The sequence below is a fragment of the Ananas comosus genome, linkage group 19 (genome assembly GCF_001540865.1).
Source record: "Ananas comosus cultivar F153 linkage group 19, ASM154086v1, whole genome shotgun sequence".
Lineage (NCBI taxonomy): Eukaryota > Viridiplantae > Streptophyta > Magnoliopsida > Poales > Bromeliaceae > Ananas > Ananas comosus.
Genome location: NC_033639.1, coordinates 2,373,001 through 2,396,197, shown reverse-complemented (window position 1 = coordinate 2,396,197; position 23,197 = coordinate 2,373,001). Strand labels below are relative to the sequence as shown.

The 23,197-nt window shown below is 38.0% G+C and overlaps 1 protein-coding gene across 3 annotated transcripts; it reads left to right on the top strand.

The window, feature by feature from the left end:
- On the top strand, positions 1,193–22,435 carry LOC109725122 (ribonuclease E/G-like protein, chloroplastic). 3 transcript variants are annotated; one of them, XM_020254198.1, is made up of 14 exons: positions 1,198–1,482; positions 2,675–2,796; positions 3,943–4,127; positions 4,414–4,654; positions 5,102–6,165; positions 8,010–8,327; positions 8,451–8,492; positions 8,724–8,848; positions 10,854–11,001; positions 11,746–11,818; positions 12,252–12,364; positions 12,671–12,790; positions 21,254–21,409; positions 21,877–22,435. In XM_020254198.1, the coding sequence occupies exons 1-14, from the start codon at positions 1,379–1,381 to the stop codon at positions 22,051–22,053; spliced, it is 2,988 nt and encodes a 995-aa protein (XP_020109787.1). In that variant the 5' UTR covers positions 1,198–1,378; the 3' UTR covers positions 22,054–22,435. The 3 variants fall into 3 exon arrangements, 2 of the variants coding, with proteins under 2 accessions (XP_020109788.1, XP_020109787.1); XM_020254199.1 differs by lacking the exons at positions 21,254–21,409; positions 21,877–22,435 and adding an exon at positions 12,945–13,568 and having other exon boundaries at positions 1,194–1,482; XR_002220193.1 differs by lacking the exons at positions 21,254–21,409; positions 21,877–22,435 and having other exon boundaries at positions 1,193–1,482; positions 11,746–11,822.

Sequence of the window (23,197 nt, the reverse complement as noted above, 5' to 3'; positions counted from 1 at the left end):
TTGTTATCATCCACCAAGTGTTTGAATGAGACATCTCATACCTAATTGTGTATGTGGCGGTGTAGGAATCGTTGTGCTCCGGAGTAACATCGGTCAATTTTGCCGCTTCCTCGATTGTCACCTCCATAATTTACTCACTGCTGCCTCTTGCTTTCTCTGTTTCTCGCACAGAGCCACTGACCTCGCTCTGTCTCGCGCCCTCGCTCCTCTCTCGCTCGAGCTCTCCTCTCTCTCACTCTATCGCTCTCAGGCCTCTCTCTCACTCTATCGCTCGTAGGCCTCTCTCTCTCTCTCTAGCTCGCAGGCAACAGAAAAGGGGAGTGAGGCGCCCTCTCTCGCTCGAGCTCTTCTCTCTCTCGCTCTATCCCTCATAGCCCTCTCTCTTTAGCTCGCAGGCGACAGAAAAGAGGAGAGAGGTCAAAAAAGGGGGGTAAAGGTGAGGAGCTAGAAAATGGGAGTGAGAATAACACTAATTTTTTTTTTTTTCAAAAGCAAATTAATATCAACCATTGGATCTCTCAGTTGTAGGATGTACAACCCAATATGGGTTGTACCAGTAGCGGTGCTCAATGTGAAAAACAACCGGATTCTTCCCGCACTCGGTGTTGGCACAATACAGCCATCTGGACGCACCGTCTCTTCTCCCTCCCGAATAGAGATGTCAATGGGTATGGATACCCGAAATTTTATCCGAACCCGAATCCGAATGAAACGGATATATCCGATGAATATGGATATGGATTCGGATATGTATATCAAAAATATAAACCCGACGGATATGGATTCGGATATGGATTTTGATTGTACCCAACCCGAATCCGAACTCGACCCGAAACCGAATTTATTTTGTATTATATATATATATATATATATATATATATATATATATATATGATTTATATTTGAATTTGTATTTTAAAAATTTAGATTTAATATAATATATTTTGAAATATTGAAAAAAGAAATAATTGTTTCGGGTTCGGGTTCGGGTTCGGGTTCGGGTTTTGAAGTTTTGGTCGGATTCGGGTTTGGATATGAATTTTTAAAATCCTTCGGGTTCGGATTCGGATCTCAGGTTTTGAGTCGGGTTCGGTTTCGGGTTTTTAAAAATCCGCCCCGAATCCGACGCATTGACATCTCTACTCCCGAAACAAACAAATAACCACGACTGTCGACTCCCACCCACCCTTTTTCTTATCCTCATCGACTCGCTGCTCCTGCGTCGCCTTCGCCTTCGTTCTTTCTTCCGAAATTCTCCGAACTCCCTCCCACTCACTAAAAAAAATGCTTCTTCTTCTTCTTCTTCTTCTTCTTCCCACTGCTTCCTCTCTCTCCTTGTAGTCGCTTTGCCGCTTCTCCGAGAAGCGCTTCTTCTTCGATGGAGCTTTGCGACGCCTCCCACCTCTTCCCCACCGGGTTGCGGCGGGGGCCCTTCCCCTCTTTTCGCTTCACTCCCTCCTCCTCAAGCCTCCTCCAACACCCGTAAGCTTCTTCTCCTTGTCCCTTTTCCTTTTTTTTTTTTTTATTTTTTTATTCTCCCCGAATGTTTCAGAGAAACGAAATTTGAGACGCTTTTGGTGCATACTCTGCTTTTGCTGTTTAAAATTTTCGCCATTTTTGTGTGTACTTGAGTTGGGTCCTATTTGATGAAGAGCTGTTTGCAAAGCGCTTTTAGGAGAGCCTCCGCGCTAAATCCCCTCACAGCAACTTCTTCTTCGAATCAAAGCTTCTAATTTTGGGCCGCAAAATCACATCTTTTGTTTCGGCTAAGGCACAAGTGCCAGGCATTTCTGATTGCTGAATCCTCTGTTATACTGCTGAAAGCAGAAGCAGATGCAGGGCCAAACAGACCCCTTTGTTTCATATCACCCCAGAGTCTATTGTGTTTTTCTGTTTTTTCTCATCAGTAGTTTGTATGGTACTTGGTGATTATTCTGTTAACTGGCGTGCGCGCTTGTTTTCTACTAGTTGCGTTGGATGCTCAATCTGATTCCTATATCTGTTGACTTGAAATTTTATACAAATCAATCGCCACCGCCTGAGCGTTTTGGGTACAAATTTAAACCACATTTTCTTGTAACTCAAATGAAAGAGTGATAAATATAAGGATAGTTTGGTAATTCTAGAATTTTGAATGCGTATTTTGATCATACCGGGCTTTTTGTTCATCATGAGCACTAAAAAGATCTCGGCATGCTCTTTGATAGATATAAGCTACCAACAATATTTAACAGTGGTTTATCTCATGCCTAGATCTTTTTATATCATAAGATTATGTATCTGAAGAATTGATAGACAAGAGGTTGATCTATGCTCTCCAGCATAGCAGTAGGTAATGCAAACTCATTTGGTTTAGGTTAAGTGTGTGAACTCCGAGGATAATGACACCATTGTAATGAGAATTCAATCTACATAAAAGATTTCAACTTATTTCCAAGAGGAATGAGAAGCAAGGAGTTTGCTTACTGCTACCTTTTTGTATCACTATGTGGAGTATTGTTTTGTTATACTCTTAACCAAAAACTTTCCATTATTATCTCTCCAAACCTTGGTGACATATCGCAATAAACTTGATGTGTCGTAATTCCTGCTTGAGATATATTGCGTGTTGATATTCTACAGAACAATTTGCACAAGCATTTGTTTGTTTATTATTCAAGCTGAGAACTGTCAGACGTTCCTTTCTCTGTAGACATATCTGGCATTCAATGCAGTTACAGAATGATCTCAAGACTACTCTTCACCCAAGGATTCACTTTCCTCCTCCTAGATCACCAGCGGCATCTGTGAGTTATGGTATCCTTCTTACTTGGAAATTTCTTCTTCATTAAATTTTAGATAGATTTTATTTATATTACATTGTTAGAAATGATTTGCTTGTATGCTTTTCGTTGACAACAATACTACCTAACTTGTCTTACTGCTCCCTTTTGAATTTATTTTTGGTCACTAATGTTATCATTATAAAGGGCTCTAGAGGTTGTGTAGAACTACTTTTGGAATAGAGTAGTGTGAAGAATCACTAACAACTTTTTCATTAAAATCTCCCTCAATAGCTTTATGCACTAGCAGAAGCTCCAAATAGGGGCTTATCTAGAACTCATTTTGGCTTCACCACCATAGCAAAAGCTCTAGGCTTTTTTGTTTGCCAAATGCCGGTCTATTGTTTTGCAGAACAAAGAAGTTGGTTTAAAAGCTAGGCCAAATAGGCCTATAATCCTAAAAGTAAGAGTGGGTCGCTCATCGGTCTTTTGCTTCACTCACGAAATCCTGGTATACCGTCCATCTTGTTAGTTGATCGGCATATAAATGCTACATTTGGGCTTCTATACGTTGAGATTGCCTTTCCCCTTCTTTTTCTCCCCCGAATAATTGTTTTCCAGCTACTCAGTTTCTCATACTTGTATTCTAATTTCTGTAGTACCCTTTAGGCCTTGCTTGGATGCTGGAATAGTCAACCAATAATATCCTATTCAGTATGAGAATTTTCTATTGTGATTGGAAGCTAGAAGTGTAGTCATGTCTAGAGTGGGATAGCATATTCAATCTTCAAGTTATTTTTTAGAATAAGATAAATCACCTTATAGGTGAAATATGCTAACATACCAAATCTTGGATCCAAAGGTATTTCAAAGAGCAAAAATCAAACTCTGACCTTCTAATTATACAAGAAAATTTTCATTCCGAATAAGTTATCATCTATGAATTTATTTTGACATCCAAACAAGGCCTGAAGCATATAAGAAATCTTTTAAAATGATGAGCATTGTCTAGAAAATATTCCTATAGTGAAGTGATTTTTATTTATAAAACAGTTATGAACCTTGAGTACTGATTATAGATTAGTTGTCTTGAACTGTTTACAGAAGTCAGGTAGTGCCTTTCGAAATGGTGCTACTATAGTCGACCACAATCCTCATATATTACTTGTCTATCTTTCAGGTGACTCAGCTATAACATGTAAAGGATTGTGTAAGGTAGTTTGGACAGTAGAGGCCGATGTTTTGGACAGATACCTCATCTTTATAACAGGGGATCTTGTTTCCTTAGGCTGCTGGGAACCAGAGATGGCTGTTCTTTTATTCCCTTGTATTGAAAACACTAACTTATGGAAGACGGAAATAAAGGTAGCTTTTCAATACAATTCACAAACTGCATTTGTTATTTCATAGTAATTGAAACAATTGTACTGTTCACATCAGCAAGTGAGACGAATAATTATTAACCAGTTAAAACTGATACATTTTAGTTGGTTTGCGATTCCTACATATATGTTTATTGTAAATGAAATTCTTCTAATTTGTAATACTTATATTTGTTAGATTCTAATTATCAGCTATAAAGATCGTGATTAGATATGCTTATTTGAATTTGAATATCTTTATCTGATTGAGTTCTTCTTTATGCTTTTAGGTACCTTTTGGAATTAATTTCAAATATAATTATTTCATAAAAGAGGACAAACACCGCTCTTCCAATCTTGTATGGAGGCCAGGGCCTGAGTTTTCTCTCTCAATACCTTTTACTGGAAGAGAGGATGAACAAATCGTAGTTAGAGATTCTTGGATGAGTACCAAAATAAACAGACAACCTATTCCATCCTGGGGTTCATGGTTGATGGAAATAAGCCTTTTTAAAGACTGCCTCAAAAATGGTAAGTCTTCAAATCTCATAACCAATTTGGTGAATGCACTGGGGGTTCTCAATCTTCTTAAATCAGTTCAGTTTGGACCCTAATCTTTCGACTGTTACAATTTGGTCCTTAACGTTGAAATTTTTTGTTGCAAGTTTTTGCTTATTCATTAAATTCCTCTGTTAAATTGGAATGGAAACACCTCTAGCAGTTGGTTGATTGCCACATGGGCATTTATGTCCAATTCTAGAGGAACTTAACTGAAAGAGTTATATTACAACAAACTGGAAAAGCTAGGACCCAGTTGTAACAATTGAGGGTTGGGGATCAAACTAAAATCTGCTAAAATTTTGAGACCGGAATGGATTTCTTTTCTTCTGCTATTAATATATCATGTGGATATATCCGTCATTCAGATGAAATTTTTCCATTGTGCTGAACACTTAAATGCTTCCAGTGCATTAACAGGTGAAAAAGAAATACTGCAAAGTCACAATGGCGTTCCCTCAAAATCAAAACATTCATCAGTTGATTGTCATCATGAGGAGATTCGTGAAGATATAGAGATTTTGGTACAAAATTCTACTAATGCAGGAGAAGATTTGACCGAAAGGGATCAGCCTGTCGAAGAGCCCTGGCTGCTTAGATCCATATTTTCCGCAATCTCGGGTTCAAGTGAACTCGATGAATTATCTCATCAAGACAAAGAAAAATTAGCACCAATTGACGATCATAAAATTGCCCATGTCGAGAAACCGGCTTCTACAGTTATATTGATTAATTCTTCTGTATGTACCATGCAAAGAATTGCAGTTTTGGAAGAGGAAAAACTTGTGGAGCTATTATTGGAACCCGTAAAAAATAATGTACAGTGTGACAATATATACTTGGGTGTTGTTACGAAACTTGTTCCTCACATGGGTGGCGCATTTGTTGATATTGGGATTTCAAGGCCTTCGCTCATGGAGATAAAGCAGAATAGGGAGCCATTTGTGTATCCTCCATTTCATGAGGATAATGATGAATCCATTGGTTGTTCTTCAGAAAGCGAGTTGAAGGAGAACTTTATTAGCAATCAAGATGAATTGTCTTCAGATGATGAGGATGATGTTGTTGATGAGTTTTTAGATGTAGACCATCAAGATGACTCAACTGAGTTTATAGAGGAGCACATTGAGTACCATGAAATAGAAGATGACGTGAGTCCATCACATGATAGTAAACCCAATATAGTTAATGGGGCTATTGATTTATCCATACACGATGCTCATTTCGAAGGAAATGGTGATCAAATTGAAGATGAAGATGAGGAAGATGCTATGTTATTAGAAGCAGAAAGCTCTAATGATTTGGATTCAGCAGGTCTTAGCCAACAATATAATAAGAAAGTTGTGGTTACAACACATACGAATGAAAACAAGTGGTCTCATGTTCGTAAAGGCACAAAAATAATTGTTCAGGTAGTTAAAGAAGGGTTAGGGACTAAAGGTCCAGCTCTCAGTCCTTACCCAAATCTAAGAAGCAGATTCTGGGTATGCACAATTTTTTCTCGGCCATATACATAGGCATTGAATTTCTCACCTCTACTGAATAATCTCATTTAAATGCATCATGATTCCTGAGTAGTTCTTGGTTCTGCTGGATAATAACTTTATGAAATTCGATATTTTTCTTTTTTATCATTTTTTGAATAATGGTTCAGACTGCAGCTTCTCTGAGAACCAACTTCTTTAGCTTGCAGGAAAATTAACCTGAATACATGATGAATGCAAAATTGCTTGTCTTTATTAATCATATATTTATTGCATTATAGTACAAGGAACAAACTCTATAGATTTGTCAATCAAAAGTAATTATTTAATAAATTTTAAGCATCTCCTTTAGACAACCAATGTCTTTCGTTTTTCTTGCTACTGCATACATAAGTTTAGGAAGTGTTTGGCTCTACGTTAAACTATGGAGAGTAATTTTTGGAGGAAAAGAGTGCCTAGTGGAAAGAACTTCGACAGTCTCAAATGTTTGGTTTTATAGGAAAATAACAGCAGTTTTCAGACCTTGTTTGATATGTAGAAAAAGAACTCAAAATTTTGTTTTACATTTTCTCTTAATATATTATTTCATTATTTGAAAAACTATTTTATATTCCTCTTCTATTATAAATTATATATAATATACTATTTTTATATATAACAAATTTTTGTTTATGTACTAAATGTTATGTTTTTTTTACTATTATTATATATAATATACTGTGTCATGTAATTTAATATTAGATTAACAATTGAATAAAAGGTTAATTGCACTTTTGGTCCTCAAACTATGAGGCGCGTGATAATTTAGTTCTTGAACTTTAGTTTATTGCAATTTCTAGCTCGCACTATGAGGCATGTGACACTTTAGTCCTCAAACTTTAATTAATTGAAATTTCTGGCTCGAACTAATGTGTCCTCAAACTTTCTGAATTGTTGCAATTAGGTCCCACAACCTTTTTTTTTTGAATAAATATTTGACGAATTGCTAATATCGAAGTGATGTAACATCTTAATTATTGTTGCATCATCAAGTAGGATATTGCTGCAATTCAGAAAGTTTGAGTATTAAAACGTCACGTCTGATAGTTCGAGCTAGATATTGCAACTAATTAAGGTTTGAAGACAAAACACATGCCTCATAGTTCAAGCCAAAATTTGCTAGGAATTAAAGTTCGAGGACTGAAGTGTCACATGCTTCATAGTTTGACGACCAAAAGTGTAATTTGCCCTTTAATCAAATGAATAAATACTATATTTAAAAGAGCAAAACATTGAAGCACTGTACCATATTAAGATCGGAAGAAGTGCATGCGTCCACACGTTTTAAGCATTACACTCTGAATCGACCTCATGCACCGAGAAAGGTTTCACTACGACAAAATCCATACTTTTACAAGTGGAAAACGAAAACCTTCTTTTTCTGCAAAATTTGTACAAGTATTTTACGAGAAAAAGACTTTTATGATGAGCCAAACAAGCAGAAAAGTGTTTTTGAGCCGAAAAGCATTTTCAGACAACTTTTACAGTGAATACCCCTTTAAAGAAATCCATATTCATCTCATTCTCTATTTTATAACCAATAAATTTTTGGAATTATGCTTTGTTTTATGAATTGATTTATTGATGTAACCTTGTTGACTAACTATGCAAGTTCTGCTTCAACTATAGACTTTTAAGCTGACTATATTACTGTACTTTCTTATCTCGTGCCCAGTTCCACTGAGAGCTTGTAAGTCAAAATTCAATCTCTCACCCACCGCCCTACCTCACTCCCATTATTATTCTTATCATTACTTTTAACTGATTAGAGGAATCAGTGAGAAATTTTCCTTTAAATTCTACAGATCTTGATAGCTCGGTGCGACAGAATCGGAGTCTCAAAAAAGATTACAGGCGTTGAGCGGACACGCTTAAAAGTCATTGCAAAAACATTGCAACCGCCGGGTTTCGGTTTAACTGTACGAACAGTTGCTGCCGGCCATTCTTTGGAGGAATTACAGAAAGACCTTGATGGCCTGCTTTCTACCTGGAAAGGCATAGTCGAACATGCGAAATCCGCTGCACTAGCTGCGGAAGAGGGGGTAGAAGGTGCTGTTCCAGTAATATTACACAAGGCAATGGGTCAGACTTTATCAGTTGTGCAAGATTATTTTAATGAAAAGGTAAATTATCTATATTCGAATCTTTATAAGATGAAAAATTCAACTAACCTTCCCTCCTAAATGGTTGTGAGTCGTGACCCATTTGAGGAATTCTAGTCTTAATGTATTGTTTCTTTGCCTCAGGTAAAGAGTATGATTGTTGACTCTCCTCGAACTTATCATGAAGTAAGGAATCTGGCCACTATATTAATCATTCATTGACTAACTTCTAGTGAGAAATATTTTGTCAGCCGATACATATTTAAATAATATACATAAAAAGATTTCTGAAACAATGACATTACTCAGCAGTAAATAGTTTAATTGGATTTTTTTATTTTTTTATTTTTTTAATTTTTTTTTGTTGAGTTTGCTACTTCTCTACCAAAGTGGTATAACTTATTCTGTATTTTTCAGGTCACCAGGTATCTCCAGGAAATTGCACCTGACCTTTGTAAACGGGTCGAGTTGTATGACAAGAAAACTCCAATATTTGATGAATACAATGTTGAAGAAGAGATAAATGGCATTCTTAGTAAAAGGTAAAATCATTTGATAATCTGTACATACTGCTCCTAACTTAATGGCTTTGAAGGTAATGGTTTTGTTTTCCTCCCTTTTGAATTCAACGTTTAGAATATTAGTGATATTGATAGAATTTCCTGCAGTTCCTAGATCTTCAGGATATTTGTGCTTGCAAATTATTATTTTTTATGCCCTAGAGATGTCATTTGGCTTAGGGCCTTTTTGTTTGCCCATAACTGATTTTCGGATTAAAAATGACTTTCAATCAAACTAACTCAGGTGAAAATTATTTTTCTACCGCTATTTGTTTGGTAGGAAGTAGTTATCCCACTTTTTGTGTTTGTTTTACTGAAAATTTTCACACTAAACACATTAGAGGGTGAAAAATAGTTACAACAGTTAATTTATTATTATTTTTTAATCTCATTCTCTCCTGTAATTGGCTTCGCCGCCACCCAGGGCGAAGTCAATCATGGCGTTTTGGGAAAGTGGAGTTACAGGCCAATTTAATTTATGGCCAGACCAAACAATGGAAGTGAGCATTTGTGGCTGAAAACAACTTCACCCCTTGCACTTTTATTCATGCTATTAGAGGGTATTTTGGAATATTCAACTCTTCTGGATGAAGTACATATAGAATGCCCTTCTGTTTACTATGGATGTTGGGATCTGCTTACTCAGCTTTGTGCTAAGTTGGAATTCTCATTTCAACACTTGGCATCCTCATTATTCAACGTGCCTATTACCTATCTGACCTCGAGATTGATTTGTTTGCTCTGAGAGCAAACTCCTTCCATATTTTGGCATGGCCAGCGTGCCTCTAGTTTTTGTATGTAGTATGGACCAATCATTATAGCATTGTTTAATCTATAATTAAAATAGTTGGCATACTATCGGTGTTCTGTTTGACATGACGTATCTATTGGGATTGGGCATATATACTCCTTTCCATCCTAGGATGGTTATATTCATACTCTAAGACTTATATATTCGATCTGAGATGCTATATCTTTTCCAATTTTGGATGGGAAATGGGTACAATTGAGATGAGAATCTTAATGGACGAGCACTATTAGAAGCATATTAGGAAAGAGTGCGATGAGTAATATCGGCTGTAAAGGTTAGAGACAAGGAAACCGTCTAAAATGTTTTCGACATGTTAACTGACGACTGTTCACTGCACCAGTAAGGTAAGCCAAAGTACTATAACAGGAGAGGACCATGCAACCGTAGTGTTCATTTGCATGCCTTTCTCTTTCTTGACCATTGTTGGCTTAGAACTTGGAACCAGCTTTCGAGAAATTTGATACCGAGTGTGCTGTTGCTCTTAGAACCATGTAGCATGGAGCCTTCTTTGCTTTTTTTTCTTGTTCCTGGCTATGAGCGGCTAACAGATCTTAAATGCTTCTATGCTAATATGCATGATCCACATAAAAATTCCTTAATCCTTTAATAAGCCATAATATTGTTAATTTTTTCTGAAATATCTAGCATTATCACATGGTCGATGAACAGTCTGCTAAAGATCCTTATGCAGACAGCATGAGGATACTCTAATAAAATGTAGTGATAATGGATACATAGAACTCTTGTCACTATGAATATTGATGTGGTAAGAACTTCTTGCAATGGCAACTACTGGATTTAAGCCACCATATATAAATGAATTTCCATGCCTTAAAGTGGTATTTTATGGGAAATTTTAGAAATCAGGTTCTTAAAAGAGGTGATAGGACTAGGACTTTGTGTATGACATGCTACATATAGGGGTCCTTGCTTATAATAGTGGAATCACGGTGAACTAGATAAGATAACTTTTATGGTGTCTGTGGATAATCCTATCTGCAATTGAGTGGTCACATGTGAGGGTTAGCAGCAGGGTTTCCTTCTAATTAGTCCTAGCTGTGCTTTCTTCTATTCCTTTGGCACATTCTTACGAGCCATATCTCAATAACACAAAGTCAATACAAAGTTCATAGCTGTAGTTTCACCATATGCTTATTATCACCTTTTCTTTTGTAGGGTTTCACTATCCAATGGAGGCTCTTTAGTGATAGAACAGACTGAGGCGTTAGTTTCAATTGATGTAAATGGCGGTCACAGTATGTTGGGACAGGGAACATCCCAAGAGAGAGCTGTTTTAGATGTCAATCTTGCAGCAGCAAAACAAGTATGTTTACATTTTGGCAGCTAACATGAGAACTCGTGTGATTTGGTTGGTGAAAAAGAAAAATGATATCTAATATTGTTATAACTTATATTAATTGGTTAATAATTTTATTCTATTACTAATTTTCCTCTCTTTCTCTCTCTCTCTCTCTCTCTCTCTCTCTCTCTCTTGTTTTTGGTTTTTTTATAATCGTTTTTTTTAATTGTTCATGCTTTGTTCTTTTTGTTTGTATTTTGTATGAAATGTCTTAGGCTTAAAACAGATTTAAAGCTTTGCTACAGCATCCTACACTGAATCCATTTTCGATAGAAAACTATAAACAATTAATCAATCTATGTGGTGTATTAGTTTATTTTTGTGTTATTTAAAATATTGGCTACGAAAAATGACAAAAAGAGTGCTTGCTTAGCACCTGTCTTGCCTTATAATCCTGTATCACACATCACACTGCGCGTCAGTTGCTGGTTCAGTATGTTAGGATTAGTAATAAGTTGCTTCACATATTCTAGGACTAGCAGGAAGTGGAGTCATCAACAGGACAAAGCTGAAAACAATGCCCTAGAGCTCATGATCACAAAGTCAATTAATAGCAACAGTCATCAAATCTTGCAAAAGACAAATGCTTGGATTGCATTATAATTTCTTTTAATAGATGTCAATTATAGTGTCCTGTTAAATCTTATATATGTAATCACTGACCTTGCTGATATTTTTTTCTTTCTTTCCTTTTTTTTCGGGTCTCAGATCGCGAGGGAGTTGCGCCTAAGGGATATTGGCGGCATCATTGTTGTGGATTTTATAGATATGGTTGATGATTGTGAGTAAGATGATCTTTGAGGACCATTTTTCACTTCGCATCATTTTCTTTTTTATCGACTGGTGCTAGTTTCCCTCTTTTTTATCCATTTCTTGATAAGAAACGCCATGCAATAACCTGCAATGTAGATATATTATTTTGTTGTCTAATAGAGGTAGTGTCCATTTTCTCGGCCTTTTTAAGCCGCAAGGAAAAGGATTCATGTAGCAGCTCCAACAGCTAGTTAATAAGGTTCTGCTAAATAATAAGATATGAGAATCTACCACCTATCCTGCACTTGGAAACCAGATTTAACTAAGCAATTGTAGTATTAATGGTGCTCTTGCGCTATTACTTTAAGTAAAAGACTTCCTCATAAGCCTTTGTAGTATCAATTCTGCTCTCTCGCTATTATTTTAAGCAAAAAGCTTTAACGTCTAACTGCTTTTCTCAGCAAACAAAAGGTTAGTTTATGAAGAAATGAAGAAGGCAGTTGAGAGAGACCGATCGACAGTGAGAGTCTCAGAGTTATCAAAGCTTGGATTGATGGAAATAACCAGAAAAAGGGTATGACATTTGGCTAAATATTTATCATTTCGTCACTCAGCATGTTTGGCTGGATTACACATTTATCAGATTCAAGTTTGTTCTCCAAATATTTTACTAAATTCTGCAAACCTTCTTTCACTACTAAAAAAAAAAAGTATATCTTTAAGTTGGGATTGCTCTGTTGGTTACCTAGCAGTTAACCTACCTTTTATATTAAGTAAATATTACAATAATCTGGATGAACATAGACAAAGTATTGCCTGATTCTTTTCCAATTATGTTATGCTCTAATCATACTTAGATATTCCATTAATGATGTTACAGGTTCGTCCGAGTGTTTCATTCATGATTAGTGAGCCCTGCGTTTGTTGCCATGCTACCGGGCGTGTTGAAGGCTTAGAAACATCCTTTTCGAAGATTGAGCATGAAATTTGCCGTCTTCTGGTAAGTTCTTCAATTTTGCTGATTAATTACGTTGCTCTAGGTTTATCATGTAAAATGCATAACCTCGTGATCAAGCTTTGCGACAATACATGAAAGCTTGAAGCTAAAAATGATGTTTGTTGTTCACTACAAAGTTGGCTGTGTCGTGGCACAGAGCGTTCCATCACAAGAAGGCATGGAAAGTGCTGCTGTATGCTGCAATATTTCACTGGCACATATGTATTGTCTGTAACAGTGAGAAAGAGGAGAAGGATAAGGAATAAGTATGGGAAATATCACAAGAAAAAAAACGAGATTAGAGAACTTAGCTCTAGAGGGAGAGAGGCCACCGAACGAGGCTGGAGAACCAGCAACAGCCATTGGCGGTGGGGTGACAGCAACGAGGAAGGCGATGGAAACGAAGAGATGGAGTAGAAGTTGGGAGGATCCAGAAGTTTCCGGCATTATATAGTGAAGAAAACAGGTTGATGGTTGGCGGAATCTGACTCGTAACCCGAACAGATACGCCGAAGACGTGGTGGCCCAGGCCCATCAGGGTGGGGGCCCAACCCAACAACTACCGCTACGTAGGCCAATATTTTACGTAGTCCAATTTGGAGGCCAAATTCAATATTGAATTAGGACCAACGGTGGTCCAACTCTATTTGAAGCATTTTACAGCTTAGCCTTTTTCTCTATAAGAAATTACGATTCAGTCCATAATAAGGACTATAAATACAGGTAGTTGTACCAAAACAAACAGAATATAGAATTTCCAATCCCCCCTTCTCTCCCTTCCTATCTCTGCCTCCTCTCCACTCACCATTGCTGAGATCCTCTTGAGTTCATGGAGTTTCTACCTCATGAATGAAACTTTGGAGTGCAACAAGATTAGGAGTCCTCCCCGATCTTCATTGTAGCCATCCAGAACTTCGAGCAACCTCATCATTAACGGGTGTTGCTCGGATCGGGACATTACAAATTGGTATCAGAGCAGCTCAGATCCCAGGGATTACCCAGTGATCGCAAGGTCGATCAGAACCAACCTAATTAGTAGTATCATCACAAGCAAGCACAAGGGGCTCATAAGGATCAATAGGAGATGGATCTTACCTTCAAGTAGCCGGGAACAGGTAAGTACTATGTTCCCTCCTATTTTTACAGAGATAAGAAGCAACAAAACTGTAGTAGCATAGGAGAATTCCAATTTCTATAGCTGCAAGAAAAAGAATTAGAAGTTGTTGTAGGGTAATATAAGATATTCAGGTTATATCCACTGGTTTCTGTTCTTTAGGGGAGCGAGTAGTCATTAGAACTCAGGAATCATCACTGATGCATCATTATATCTTTTAAAAAATGGGGAATAGGACCATCAAACAGAAAAGATTGGGAAAAAGGCACAAAATATATTCAAATATACCTCAATAACGACTAAAATAGTAGAAGGAACCAGGCTGAAGGACTTTAGTGATCACATGACTTCTTTAGAAGAAAGAATGCAAAAGCTCTACCAAGGAAAGTTGTGGGCGCTAACAAATCACATAACTAAGGTTAAGGAGGCAGAGCAGAAGCACTATGAAGCTCTTTAGTTAGAAGCAACTAGGAGACATGAGGAGTTGCTGAAGCTATTAACAAGCCAACACTCTCCACCGAAGTATGCCAATTTTAGAACTGAAATGTTCCCTCTGGCCTTAAGGATCCCAACTGCAAGCTAGGTAGCAGTGATGCCCCTTATGAATACAGGGAGAGTAAAGGTAAGGGAATATTACCAACACCCCCAAGGGATGTAGATATTGATGAGAAGGACATACCACACAACGATAATAACAGGAACCCACCACACCAACACACACCTTACCCGAAATTAGAGTTTCTTGCTTTCAGTGGAGATGAACGAAGGGCTTGGATACAGACTTGTGAGTAGTACTTTGAAATTTTCCAGATTCCAAAGGCTCAATGGCTAATATTGCCACCATGCATTTAGTTGGAAGGGCCCGGACTTGAAAACAAGGATATTTCATTAGTAGGCCTAGAGTAGCTAGGAAAGAGTTCAAAGAGGCTGTCTGTAGGAGGTTTTCACATGTTGGTGAAATATACCTCATCAGGGAATTCAATAACCTCAGACAGCTAGGGACTGCAGAAAAGTATCAGGATAAGTTTGAGGAATTAAGGTGTCACTTACTGTACTACAACCCCTTATATCACAAAGGAGCACCTAATTTCTTGCTATATCAATGGTCTTAAGGAAGAACTAGTTTTATAGACATTGCCCACCCAAACTCACTAGAGGTATATGAACAGGCTAAATTGCATGAGAGGGCACTGTATATGATGAACAAGAGGGGTAGGATCACTTCCAGACCACCAGGACTGCCCTATCAGTTTCCCTTACACCTAAAAACACCTCTAGGAACCACCATCTGTAGGTCAGTGGAGCCTACTAGACCCCAGTTTTCCAATCAGCATAAGGGAACTACCAATCAGAGTCTAGAGGGAAAGCAATTCTTTGATCAAAGAAGAACAGCTGGGCTGTGTTTTAGGTGTGGGGACAAATACCAACTAGGCTACAGTTGCTCAAATAGAGCCCTCAATGCACTACAGGGGGTAGAGAAGTATTATAAGCTTATAATGGAGAATGTTTAGCAGAGGAGTTTATGGTAGAAGAGAAAACAAATGGGATAGTAGAGGTGTAGGAAATGGGGTTTTCGTACATGCTTTGAGTGGAGAAAAACAACAGGATACAATTAAAATACAATAGGAATCACAGAACAAACATTAACCATATTGGTTGACACTCCTAGCCCCCACAGTTTCATTGACTTTCATGTTGCCAAGGATATGAAGACCCAGATGATAGCTGCTCCTCCCTCATTGTGACTACTAGTGAAGCACCGCGCTTCGCTGCGGACAAATATAAAAATAAAATATTTTTATATTTAAATATAAAATTATATTATTTATTTTAATATAAATAAAATATTTTCGATCAAATAATTAAATAAAAATAATAATAATATAAAAAAATAATGAATTTTAAAAAAATAGTATTTTAAGATACTTGTTTTGGAGTGCAAAATAGCTTAACTATTCACCTAAAAAAATTATGTAGAAATCACAAAACATAGTAAAAAAATTATGTAAAAATCGAATTTGATATTGAAAAACTGGAAAAAAATAATATATATATATATATATATATATATATATATATNTATATATATATAAAATTGTTAAATTTTAATAGACACTTAAATCAGATATAAATTTGCTAATTATTTTTCTAAAAATCAAAATTTTTAAAAATTATGTAAATTCACACAAAAAAAAATTAAGAAAAAAAAATTAATTTTAATGTCAAAAATTTATTTAAAAAATTTATTAAAAAAATAAAAAATTCAAAGATTAGTAAGTAAAAAATTCGATCGAACACTTTGAATACCAAAAATTTTTTAAACGAAGTTTTCTGTCTCCTCTCTTAGTTCTCATTGCATCCACTGGTGCTGCTGTCGTCGCCCCCGTGTCCGCTACCTAAGTCGTGACCGCCATTATCGCCGCCGCTCTATACCCAAGACTTCGCAGTCAACGTGACCACCTAAACCATCGCCACCGTCGTCGCCGTGATCGCCGCTGTCTCCGCCTAATACTTTTGAGATACCGAAAAACTTGTATACAATTACTATAAATAATGATGCATTATAATACTGCTACTATATATGATTGAAAATTAAATAAACAAAATAACATTAACTAATTAATTAACCACACAACTAATTTATCATTACTCATAATTATTTAACCATCTAAATCAAAAGCTTAAGTACATATCATCTCATCTCTTTCTCTCCACCACCATCATCCTCAGCCCCCCCCTCCATGTGCGCCGTGAGCCGCGGCACCACCACCGCGAGGCGTCCCCGGGCCACCTCCTCCTCTGCCTCCTCGGCCCGCCGCAGCTCGAACCTCCCGAGCACCGCCGCTGCGACGTACTTATCTGCACTATCGCCATCTCCTTCCGATCCCCATGCACACCCTCGGCCCCGCCTAGAACACCGGGTATAGGTACGCCGAAACCCTAACCACCGCAACCTGATCCTTTGCAAATGAGGGATTTTGAGGAGAGAGAGAAAATGGGGAAGGAGCATAATAAAGAGACAGTGGGGAACCATTTGGAGAGAGAGGGAGTTAGTAAGAGAAAGGGTTAAGAGAGAGAGTTAGTGAGAAAGAGAGAGAAAGATAGAGAGGAATCATGAGAGAGAGAACGGTTGAGAGAGAGAGAGAGAGAGGGAGTTAGTGAGAGAGAGAGAGAGGAAAAGAGAGTTGAGAGATGGAGAGTGATAGCTGTAGCGAGAGAGAGAGAAATAAGGTTGAGAGAGAGGACAGCTGTAGCAGGTGGGAGAGAGAGAGAGAGTGAGAGAGGGAGAGAGAGTGGGGAGAGAGAGAGAGAGAGAGAGAGAGAGAGAGAGAGAAAGGGAGAGAGGTGGAGAGAGAGAGAGCCGGGGGGGTGCGCGCGACCCGCGCCGCCCGCGCACGCGCACTAGAGAGAGAGAGACAGAGAGAAAGGGATAGATGGGGAGAGAGAGAGGGAGAGAGAGAAAGGGAGAGAGGGGTAGAGAGAGAGAGAGGAGAGGGGGGTTTTACAGCTGTTTTTTTTTCCTTTATTTTTTTTTTTGTTCGCAGCCCACCTCTTCAATGCCTGCCACGTGGTTAGAGAGAGATGGGGGAAGATAGAGACGGGTTGAGGGAGCCAGAGAGAGAGAGGAGAGGTGGTTTTATAGTTGTTTTTTTTTTCTTCATTTTTTTTTTGTTCACAGCCCCACCTTCAACGGCTGCGACGTGGATTTGGTTTCCCTCTGCTCTCCACGTGGCTCCGTTGTACCGTCAAATAGAATAGTTATAGATGGCCATGGACAAAAGATAGAGTAAATTGAAATGCCCATAGCTTAATTGGTTAATGGAAGGACTTAGCTTTAAAACGGACTTGAGAGTCATCAGATTGGATGGGTCTAGCATACTGTTAGGCATTGACTGGCTCAAATCCTATGGACAAGTCATATTTGACTTTGAGCAGAACTCCATAACTATTACTAAGAAGGGATGCGATAGTTGATACTCAAAGGAATTACTGAGGGTGGCAAACTAAAGCTAATACTTGCTAGGCAATGGTATCAAGAAGCCAAAAGAGGAGAATATTGTATGCTTAGCCATTGTCTGGTTATGGAGGAGGAGGATAAACAAAATTAGAGTCTGCACTATAAGTGTTGGAACAGTATTCATATATTTTTGAGGAACGCAAAGAATTACCTCCCCAAAGATCTCAAGATCATAGGATATCCTTAATGCCTGAGGCCGCCCCTGTGAACATCAGACCTTACAGGTACTATGAGCAGAAAGTGGAATTGAGAAACAAATTAAGGAAATGTTGGAACAGTCTCTGACTCAGCCTAGCGATAGCCCTTTTGCCTCTCTAGTTCTCTTAGTCAAGAAGAAGAAAATCTTAGCTGTATTAATGGCAATCCAAAAATGGAAGCACTATCTAAGTCTTAGGGAATTTATAATTAAAACTGATCATGAGAGCCTCAAATATTTGCTAGAGCAGAAGATTACACACTATGCAGTAGGAAGGAATGTTAAAATTGATGGGATTTGATTACATAATTCAGTACAGAAAGGGTAAGGAAAATCTAGCAGCTGATGCCTTATTAAGGAGAATTATGGGGTAAGGTAACCTTTTGGCTATCACTACTGCAATACCAGCATGGGTTATACTAGCATGGGTTGCCGAAGCTGCTAAAAGTTTTAAGGATGATGCACAGTATGACCAACTACTGACATCTCTTACCTTGCAACCAGGGTCCCATGAGCACTACACGTGTAGCCAAGGAGTATTGAGGTATAAGAGGAGGATTTGTATTGGGAAAAGTGGAGCTTTACGATTTAAACTGATGACACAATTCCATGACTTTGCGATTGGGGCCTACTCAAGGATACAGTCCACTTATCGAAGGATCAATCATTACATCTATTGGCCGGGAATAAAAGAGATTTAAAGAAGTTCATTTAAGAGTGTACTACTTGTGTCCAGAACAAGACAAAATAAATTATACCCATGGCTTCTACAACCTATACCCATACCACGAAAAGTATTGGGGGGAAGACATTAGCATGGACTTCATCAAGTCCCTACCTAAGTCAGAAGAGAAGGATGTGATATTAGTGGTGGTGGACAGATTAACAAAGTACACGCATTTTCTTTCTCTGCAACATTCTTCCATGGTGAAGGAAGTAGCTAGAGCATTTCTAGCCTCGGTCTATAGATTGCATGGGTGTCCAAAGAGCATAGTATCTGACGGGGATAAGACTTTTACAAGTCAATTCTGGACTGAGCTTTTTACTTTAATGAGCACTAAGTTACACATGAGTACTGCTTACCACCCACAAATTGACGGGCAAACTGAGAGACTCAACAGATGTCTAGAAACTTACCAAAGGTGCCTGTTCTTCCAATACTCAAGAAAATGGCATTATTGGTTGGCACAAGCTAAATGGTGGTACAACACAACTTTTTATTCTTCTATTGGCATGGCACCTTATGAGGCTCTGTATGGACAGCCCCCACCTAATCCCCTATTGGCTAATGTGGGAGCAGTTACCTCATAGGAGGTCAAGGAGTGGGTACTCGAAAGGGACAGTCTCACTTGAACTCTGTGGGTAGGCTATTAATGGCACAAAAATCGGATGAAGCAACAAGCAAATAAACAAAAAAATGGAGGAGTATGCAGTGGCTCTCTCTTAAGTTACAACTCTACAGGAAAACCTCTGTAGCCTTAAGAAAAAAAAAAAATTCTTAAGTTAGCTGCCAGGTATTATAGGCTTTTTGAAATCACCAAGCGCATTGGACCAGTAGCTTACAAGTTGAAATTACTCGAGGGATCAAAGATGCATCCAGTGTTTCATGTCTCTCTGTTAAAGCAAAGCCCCACTTCAGCCGCCAAGGTGTCGCCAACAGTCCTCTGATAGGAGAGAACGGGCAACTCCTAGCTGAACCGGAACGGATCCTAGGGCTACGCATGGTAAGGCATGGAAATCGGGCCACAACTAAGGTGTTAGTAAAATGGAGTAACCTTCCAGCCGATTTAGCCACTTGGCAAGACTATTGGGGTCTTAAGAAGTAGTTTCCATACTTTGATCCTTGGGGACAAGGTTTGGTTGAAGGGGAGAGGAGTTGTAACATCTGTAACAGTGAGAAAATAAGGGGGATAAGGAATAAGTATGGGAAGTAGAGTATCATAAGAAGAAATGAGATCTGGGAACATAGCTTAAGATGTAGAGAGGTTGTTGGAGAGAGGAGGGAGAACCAGCAACGACCATTGGCGGTAGGGGCAACAGCAACGACCATTGACGGTAGGGGCGACAGCAACGAGGAAGGTAGTGGAAACGAGGTGATGGGAACTAAGAGATAGGAGTAGAGTAGGGGAGGATCCAGAAGTTTCTGGCATTATATGGTGAAGGAAATGGGTTGAGGGTTAACGGAATCCGACCGGTAACCTGAACCGATATGCCGAAGAAGTGGTGGCCTAGGCCCATGCAGGTGGGGGCCCAATCCAACAACCATCCCAACAACCACCGGGTACCCAGGCTAATATTGAACAGAATCCAATTTGGGGGCCAGATTCAATATTGAGTTGGGACCAATGGTGACCCAACTCATTTGAAGCATTTTACTGCTTTTAGTCCTTTTCTCTGTAAGAAGTTGATTCAGTCCATAATGAGGACTATAAATACAGTTAGATGTAACAAAACAATTAGAATATAAAATTTACAATTCTTTCCACACACTCGGCCCCCCACTTTCTTCACTCACTATTGCTGAGATCCTCTGAGTTCATGGAGTTTCTACCTCATGGATGAAGCTTCGGAGTGCAGCAAGATTGGTAATCCTCCCTGATCTTCATCATAGCCATCCAGATCTCAGAGCAACCTCATCATCAACGGGTGCTACTCAGATCAGGACGTTACAGTATATCAGTTTCTTTGGTCCTTACGGAGACGATTTGTATGCAGAAGCAGGGCATATAAACCAAATCCTTGATCTGGCCCCACTTCTCCTACGGTCCAGTGAAATGGAGCTACATGGGTCCATAATATAAGTTGTATACAGCGCACTTACTGAACTAAACTAATCACCTTTTTCCTAATAATGTCGTAGTTAACGAGTTCTATCTGGTGGGTTCTGCTAAACTTATTCTTGTTCATTTATTTATAGAATTTAATTGCAGGACATCATCTGATCCTAGTTTTGCTGTTCATTTGATCAATCTACCCAAACCTATTTATTGTGTATATTTGGTTTCTTTTTCTTTTTTTATCTATTGGGACCATTTCTTGTAAAACTCGTAACAAACCGTGCTTGGTGTCACTAGCCGTAGTCATGTTTATCTTGTTTTGTGTTCCAATACATAATCATCATTTTATTGTTCAAATCAGGCTGCCTCAAATAAGAAGCCGGATCCTGAAAATCCAAAATCATGGCCACGTTTTGTGTTAAGGGTGGACCGTTACATGTGCAACTACCTCACATCTGGGAAGAAGACTAAACTAGCAGCTTTGAGTAGTTCTCTCAAAGTGTGGATTCTATTAAAGGTATTATCTAACTTCTATGTGCATCCCCTCCACATGCGCTATAATTATTTGTCAACATATATTTCTAATTATGAAACCCTCAATTTATGTTTTTTTTTTCAGAATAATCCATAGAAGTTGGGTCAGAAATAAAATGGTTTCCATTAGTGAATTCAGTATATTTACTACAGTAGACAATGCTTAGTTAATAAAGTCATGAGAACCATGAAGTTCTGACCTGAGTTTTCTAAAATCAAACAACTTGATAATGAAGAGGTTTGGGGGATGCCTATGTGGTTTATAGATGTATTAAGATAAATCATTTCAAAGTATTAGTAAAGAACATACTTGAGAAATTCCTCGTAGTTGAATTTGTTGCCACAAATATCCTTTCTGAAATAAGAGAAGGTTTTCAGCACTCTATTTATTCACGGAAATGCAATGTTTCCATCTGAAAGTGGCCTTTAAAAGTTGTGTAATAAATTCAGGTAGCAAGGGGGTTTTCTCGTGGGACGTTCGAGGTCAGGCCATTCACCGACGACAAGGTAGATGATGACCAACAGGTTACTATCTCGCGATTATGGCCTGCGGAAACAAGAAATCACATTCCAAGAGCCAAACTCACTCTTTTCCCCATCAAGAAATTGAAGAGCCGAGGAAAATGAAAAAGATCACCAACCTCGTTGCTATGTGGCACTAGAAGCCCTACTAGCTGTTGTTATCTACAATTTTGCCTTTCTTTCGCAAGCTATCCATATCTTTGACTTCTTCAAGAGATACTTTTTCCGCTCATATGTATTTAATTTGTTGTACGAAATTTTTTTTTCTGAATTTATGTTTCAATTTTGTAGGAATCATGAGAGATCTTCTTTAGCGTAACATAACTCGAATGTAATAATAGAAGGATTATGATTTTAGTTATCAGAATGTAGCATTGTTCGCCATTCTTCGGTTGAACGCCCTAGGAGCTGAACCTATTCATCTTGTTTAGACAAAAACTAGAAATCATATATATAATATCGTATATCCATTGTGTTTTCTAATGTATCCGCGCCAGATGTACTCTTACAACTATTTGCGCCATGTTGGCACTTCATGTTATTTGAGTTTATTTCATGCAACAATAATATATTTTATCCGGCTTATTTCATGTATCCTGATTCCATTCATTGCTGTGGTTTTCTTTCCATTTTTTTCTCTATAAAGTAGTATGTTCACTTGAGAAAGAAGTGCAAGAAAGAGTGCCCAAAGGAGACAAGTCTAGGTAGCTTAAAATTAGCTTAAAATTTTAGAAAAAAAAAATGATTGGTGCGCAATGTAATTATCAATTGACACTTGATTGATGGCTCGGGCATGTTTGGATGTAGGCTGGTAGTACTGTAGTGCTTCTTAGCTTTGTAAGGGCCTCTTTGGACTTTTATGGATTTTTTTGGATATTTTTACTCTGAAGCATATGAAATTTGGTAAAGAGAATTGCTTTGTATCCCTTTACTCTACTTTTGGGAATACTAGTATGTTATTGATGTGTTGGTATATACATGTGAATGAGTTAGAGTTTAGGATTTAGAGTATAATGATGATACTTAGGATTTAACAATAATATTTGAGATTTAGTAACGAATATTTAGGATATAATAATGACATCGCATGTTATTAATAACATTGTAGTTGACACTTGGGGTATCTGTGGCAGCTCTCTTTGGTAAATGAAAACGTACACTCGAATATCTAGTATTGTATATTATATTGGCCTCCAAATTATTTTTTCTAATAAATATATTATTCTAATAAATCATGGCAACTAAACTC